The following is a 6557-nucleotide window of genomic DNA, read 5'->3' as shown; positions in this document are numbered from 1 at the left end:
AAAACCACACAAAACAGTCATAATGACTATTTGTGTTTACATGTAAGAGGCTTGGATGTCATTGTTTGATTTCTCAGTAAAAAATAAAAAAAGGTTTGTCAAAACTATGCCAGAATTTTCTGAAAAACATATGAACATCTTTTTTGTTAAAGAAACAAAGCTATACTAATCATGAAGATAAACAGTAATAAATAAATGGCTCAATAATGTAATTAATATGCCAACAAATGGAACAAAAACGACAAAAAGTTTAAATAATACTAGACATGTTAAATGTGGCATAAAATGATATAAAGTTCTATTCATTTATTTATTTTTATTTTCCTAAAATGATTTATTTATTTATATTTAAGTAATGGGGATAAAGATGCATGTGAAGATATATTAAGGAAAGTAATTTTAGGAAGATAAAAATAGAAAAAACAAATGTAAGGAAAAATAAAGAAATAAATACACAAATGGAAAACATTATGATGAAAGAAAAACAGAATAACAATAAAAATGAATGCAATTGAAAATTAACAAGCAAGTAAAAAAATAGTTAAACTTTTAAAGCTCGAAATGAAAACATTGATATTACTTTACGCCATATAATAGACCTAGAATTATTCAGTTAGTGTTTGGTCATTTGTGCTGTAATAGTAATTATTTTATTGAGCCATATATTTAATCCTGATTGAGGCAGCATTGGTCCTCCATACTTCATCAGATTGGTTTATGTGTGGATCTTTTAATCTTCATGAAGCACCAGAGGCATTAAGCGTTAATGCCTAAACTGAATATAAAATAGCTTCAAAGCAGGTGTTTGCTTTGTTGTTATGTAATTCTTAGGTAATGTCATGTAATCTGACCGAATTTAGCTTGTTTAATCAAACACACGAAAACAATACAAGCTGGAGCCTCATGGGCATTTTCCACATCTGAGCTACAGTTTAGAACGTAAGGCAGTGAAGTTTTAATGAATTTGGAGAGTGAGTCAATAACCAGATAGAATCAGCTGTGCTCCACGTGTAAACTCCTCCAACAGGTCAGTGGTTTGGATTTTTCCTCTGCTAGTTTTCACTTTGGTTTCTATTCAAATTAATGTGTTTAATAAGGTTGTAGCACAACTAGAGGATAAAAGCAAAAGCTCACTTCATCATCATAGAGTGACATTTTATTCTCAGATAACAATAACATTGCAGGCACATGTAGAGTAGGATGTGTCTTTTCCTCTCAGATGCCAACAACTGTCCTCAGTTGTTTTTCAAGCACAAGAAACACTTTGGCAAAAAGCTGAAGTCACACAGAGAAGAGGACTGCAGGACTTCAGCCTTGTCCCATCTGTATTTCATTTCTCAGCATTTGTGTCTAACTATTGGCTGTCGCTGAAAAGGATTTCTTTTTTTTTTTTTTTGAGTTCTGTGAATTATTTGAACAGCTGGCTGAGCCCAGCTCAGATTTGATTTCTCTCTTGTTTGGCTGCTGGAACAAGACACAGAAAGATTTCTGTGACTGTGCCATTTCCTGGGTGAAGGTACATCATACCATCTTCCACTGCCAACTTTCCCTCCTACCAACTCTTAGCATTTCTTTTCTTCCATTTCACTTGCTTACAGTTTCGTCCTGTCTTTTCTTTGCATGCTTTTCTGTATTAAAATCCCCTTATGTCACTAGTTTTAGTCCACTCAGTCTCCTTTGTCATCCTTCAGACCAAGAACCGTCTCTAAACGCTTCGCCCTGATGGGGGGCAGCTGTTCATACATGTCAAAGCCGAGCTGTAGGTGCTGTCTGGGCAGACGGAAAAGCAGCAAGTGGTTCCTCAACACCTGGAAATGAAACGGCAAGAATGAGAAGGATGTGAGAAAAGCAGCAGGAGTTTGTTTTAACCATCTTTTCATTGCAGGGGGAGGAGGGAGAACAGGTCTGTGCCTTAGAGTGAGCTTCTGAAATCAGCATCTTGTAACTGTGAAGATATCATGGACGTATCATGAAGTATAACCAATTTCATTTCTACTCTAAGTTGCGTACAATAATTAGCATGCACTACAAAATGCTAAATCATACACAGGGGAAAATAAGTATTTTTCTTAGGAAATATATTTCTAACATGTACTCGACTAGCATGACCTCTATGCATGATCACTGCACAAGCCTCCACTGTTGAAGAAAATGTCTGAAAGAAGGCTACTACTAAATTTCGTCAAAGAGATGGACTTCAATGTTGCAGACCAAGAAAAACCTCACTTCTGGGGACAAAACAGATTTAATCCATACTCAAGTATGTTAAGGACGCCATGGAGAAAGATTATGTATACTGGAAGCTTTTCTTTTTGTAAGATGAATGAGACTGAATCTTTTTGTCATAAAGACTCTGCTTTTGTTTTGGATTTAGAAGGTGAGGCCCAAAACCCAAGGAACACAATCCCAAAGGTGAAACATAAAAGGAATCATAAAAAGAAATCGTAAAAGTAAAAGTAAATGTGAAGATTTTGAAAGAAAACCTAAAGCAGTCAGACGCACAAGTACGTCTGGCTTGTTGCTTTTTATTCCAACGTGACAATGACCCAAAACATACGTCACTGATGTTTTTCTACATATGGTACTGGACCTCAGAAAACTGACGGAGGAAATGCCTATTCAGTAACCCAGTCCAATTGAAAATCTACAGAAAGAACCCTCAGACCCTTCAATGTTTGAAATTAGTTGTTGTGGAAGGATGGGCTTAAAATCACACCTGAGCAATGTATCCAACTAGTTTCCCAAAACAGGAGATGTCTCGAAGCTCTGCTTTGATTTCTTTGCATTACTTTGGTTGTTACCGACATCTGGTGTTAACGTCACACCAATAGCTTCTTTAGAAATATATTTACTGATGTCTTCAACAGTTATTATCCCTACTGTATGAGTTAGCAGTTTATAAGGAATGTTAATTGTCAACCAAAACTGTACAGTATAGCTTGTACAAAATAAAATGGGAAAAAAGAGATTTTCTATACTGTTGAATAAAGGTATAAACAAATATTTAGAACATTTAAATTCAATAAAATAAAGAATGCAAACATAACTAAATAGATCTCGGCACATAACACTGCAAACAAAATGGTAAAACCTGTAACTCCTGACCAGGAGTTAAACAGACATGTGCAAAATTTGGATGCCAGTGAGTACTCAAAGCCATGTAGATTATTTAAAAGTGGGAATGAAAGCAGACCTGATGGAGTCTGACATATAAAATGAAACTTCAGCTCTGGATGACATTTGCTCAGATTGTAGGAAAATCACATGGTCCAAAAAAACAGACTTCAGCGTCTTTTTACTCAACCTTATTTCTGAATGTCTGTCATCAACCTCTTTCACCAGAGCTGACTTTCTTCTAACTTGTCCAGAGTCCTCAGAGTTGGTTCATTTTGCTGCTTGTCCTCAGTGTCCTTCTGCAGAGAGCCCTACAAAGCCCTCTCCTCTGAGCTGTCTCCAATGATGATTTTAGTCTCGATGAAGACTCAAAGGGCTTTTACAAATCACTTCAGTCAAACAGACACGTAGAAAAGTTTTTTCCACACTGCTCCTGCTCCCCATAGAAACACTCGAAAACATCAGTGAGAACCAAGATTCTGTGTTTTAAGCAAGGACACCATGTGGAATGGATAAGATCCAAACCAAGCCATTTTATCCAGAGGTGCAGGAGTGAAGGACAAAGACTTCAGTAGGCCTAAGGTGATGACCATTATGTCAGCTGAGTTACCGTTCGTTCAAAAAGCTTTTCAAACAGACTCCTAATGTGGTTTGGATCGGATTTCATAAAATACCGAGTCTGCTGTAAGGCCTGAAGCCATTTGGGACAAATAAATTCTTTCAGTCAGTCACTAAATGTAATTACGGCAGGACTTACTGAGATGTTATGGTGGAGCTGGAAGAACAATGCTGGGTTAATGCTTAATTTGAGCCAAATTAGGTGCATCTAAATAAATAAAACATTTCATCGCATAGTTAGGTTCTTTCAGTAATTCAGTTAAAAAAGTGAAAACTCATTAGTTGATCACACACTGAGTGGTGTGTTTCAAGTGTTTATTTTTGTTAATTTTGTTAAATATGCATTACAGCTAATTAAAACATAATATTTTCTTTCTTAGAAAATTTTAATATTACATAAAACAAATAAAAAAGTATTTTTAATACAGAAATGCACCTTGATTCCAAAATGAAATGCAAAGATATACTTCATCTGCAAAAAAAAGACGACTTCGGACCACTCAGCAACAGTGCAGCCCTTTATCTCTTTAGTCCAAGTAAGGTGCTTCTGACTTTGTGTCCGGTTCAGAATTAGCTTAACACCAGGAATGTGAGAGTTGTAGCCGTGGATGTGGCTGAGGTGATCTATGTTGCTTAGGCACATTTTTCTGCCCCACTTTTTTCTTCCACTCAACTTTCCATTAATATGATTGGATAGAGCACGTTGTGAACACCTAGCTTCTTTAGCAATGGTCATTTGTGGTTTCTCCTTCTTGTGGAGGGTGTCAATGACTGTCTTATCCATGATTGTTTAGGTCACAACATACCACAACATTTCTCTTAGAAAATCCTTTCTTACTGCTCTTATTTAATTTCCTGTATTAGTCATTTAGGTTTTTATTATCTGTAAGCCATAATCATCAGAATTAACAGAAGAAAATACTTAAAATACATCACTCTATGCAGTGAATTTATACAATATACTCACTTTTTGAATGGAATTACTGAAATAAATGACCTTCTTGATAATATTCTTATTCACTGGAATGTGCCTGTATGAGTGTACTGCAGAACTCAATCTAAAGATGGGATTAGCAAACAAAATGTATGTATTAAACAGGCAACAGTGAGGAATAACAGATTCAAACTAAGCTATGATATACACACAGCAAGAATCAGTTCAGTGAACTGAAAGAAATAAGAACTGAGGTCAACAGGCTGAAAAAACACAGAAACAGACTCGTTTTCCTGAACGGAGGAGAGAGTGCACAGGGACAGAGTCAATGAAATCAATGAACATGTAAAAGCACAGAATGAGCAGAGACAGGAAGAGTGAATCAAAACAAGACCAGCAGTGAGTGCAGAAAGTGTAGGAGTACCTCATCAGTCAGGTAGTAGATTTTCCTCAGCATACTCAGTCGAGCTGCTTCAACCTCCTGGAAAAAAAAGGTTTCACTCCAAGTCAACACAATGAAGTGTCATCATTATAACTTTCAGAACTGTGGGTCAAATTCTAATGTGGGAAACATACTGGTGCCACAAAGCTGCAGCAGCCTGTTTCATGGCTTAATAAAAATAAAAGCACAGCTGTAACAGTAGCAGCAGAGTGAGCTGATGGGCTACAATACAGTTCCTAGCATAAAATATCCATAACCCTTACAATTTATCACCATTAAAATCACAAACTTTAAAATATTTTATTTTTTTTATGTGACAGATCACAGCGCAAAGGAAATTATGTACGGTTTTCATAGATTTTACAAATAAAAACCTGAAATGTGTTCTTTTCATCCCACTTTAGTCTGATTCCCCTAAATAAAATCCAATCCAACAAAATGCATTACTATGAATCCAGATGTTCGGTGAAAGACTCAGAGGTTTGTTAAAGAACACTGAAGAACAAACAGCATCATGAAGACCACAGCAGACAGTGAGGGTTGTGGAGACGTTTAAAGCAGGGTTAGGTTCTAAAAAAATAACCTGGGCTTTGAACATCTCACACAGCTCTGTTTAGGAAAGAGTATGGTACAACTGCAAACCTACCAATATGTCCGTCCACCTAAACTGACAGGCCTGGCAAGGAGAACATTAATCAGAGAAGCAGTCGCGAGATCTCCTTTAGAGGAGCCGCTGAGATCCAGAGTTCAGGTGGGGAACAACTATTAGTCCTGCACTTTGCAAATCTGGCTACATGAAAGGGAAGAAAGAGCTCTGGTCAGATGAGACCTAAACTGAACTTTGTGGCCTGCATGCAGAATGGTATGTGAATATCAGCAGGGAAAGGAGAGCTGGATGGAGTTGATGGGGAGACCCTGGAGGAGAGCTTGTTCAAGGCTGCAAAAGACCTAGATAGTGGGGCAGGGGTTCACCTTCCAGGAACACAACAACCCTCAACATACATATTCATAGTTATGTGTTAGAATGGCCAAGAAGAGTGGGCATCAGTTTCGGTCAGTAAATATGCAAAGCTGGAAGAGACACGCACAAAAGGACCTGCGGCTGTAACTGCCAAATAAAAATCAGCACCGAACTTTTCAGATTCTTTTTACTGTAATTAAAAAGCATGTAATGTTTTCCTTTCACTTCATACGTATGCTCTGCTTTACAGTGGTCTGTCACAGAAACTCTAAAACACATTGAAGTTTGTAGTTATAATGGGACAAAAATTAAAAAAGTCCCTGGGGTATAAAAAATTTTTGCAAACAGTTTTTACAACAGTGGTTGCTGCTGATTCATCAGTAATTTACAAACAAATGTCTCTGCTGCTGAAAAGACAGTAAGGAGACAAACCGTCCAATGAGGCCAGATCTATCTGAGACAGCTGGGTGCAAAGCAAGGTGTTATCA

General features: G+C 37.1%; 1 protein-coding gene across 1 annotated transcript in view; it reads right to left on the bottom strand.

Annotated features, from left to right (window-relative positions):
- Positions 1-1138: 1138 nt before the first annotated feature.
- The window catches only part of rpap1 (RNA polymerase II associated protein 1), a 31796-nt gene continuing 26377 nt past the window's right edge, over positions 1139-6557 (bottom strand). Inside the window, exons 26-27 of the mRNA XM_047345480.1 lie at positions 5091-5147; positions 1139-1808 (exon numbers count right to left, since the gene is read on the bottom strand). Of these exons, the coding sequence (XP_047201436.1) occupies positions 1668-1808; positions 5091-5147 (198 nt within the window). The 3' untranslated portion in view covers positions 1139-1667. The remainder of the gene's footprint in view (positions 1809-5090; positions 5148-6557) is intronic.

The sequence above is a fragment of the Girardinichthys multiradiatus genome, chromosome 19, assembly GCF_021462225.1.
Source record: "Girardinichthys multiradiatus isolate DD_20200921_A chromosome 19, DD_fGirMul_XY1, whole genome shotgun sequence".
NCBI lineage: Eukaryota > Metazoa > Chordata > Actinopteri > Cyprinodontiformes > Goodeidae > Girardinichthys > Girardinichthys multiradiatus.
The sequence above is the reverse complement of the archived record's forward strand: the minus strand, read 5'-3'. Positions and strand labels throughout refer to the sequence as shown.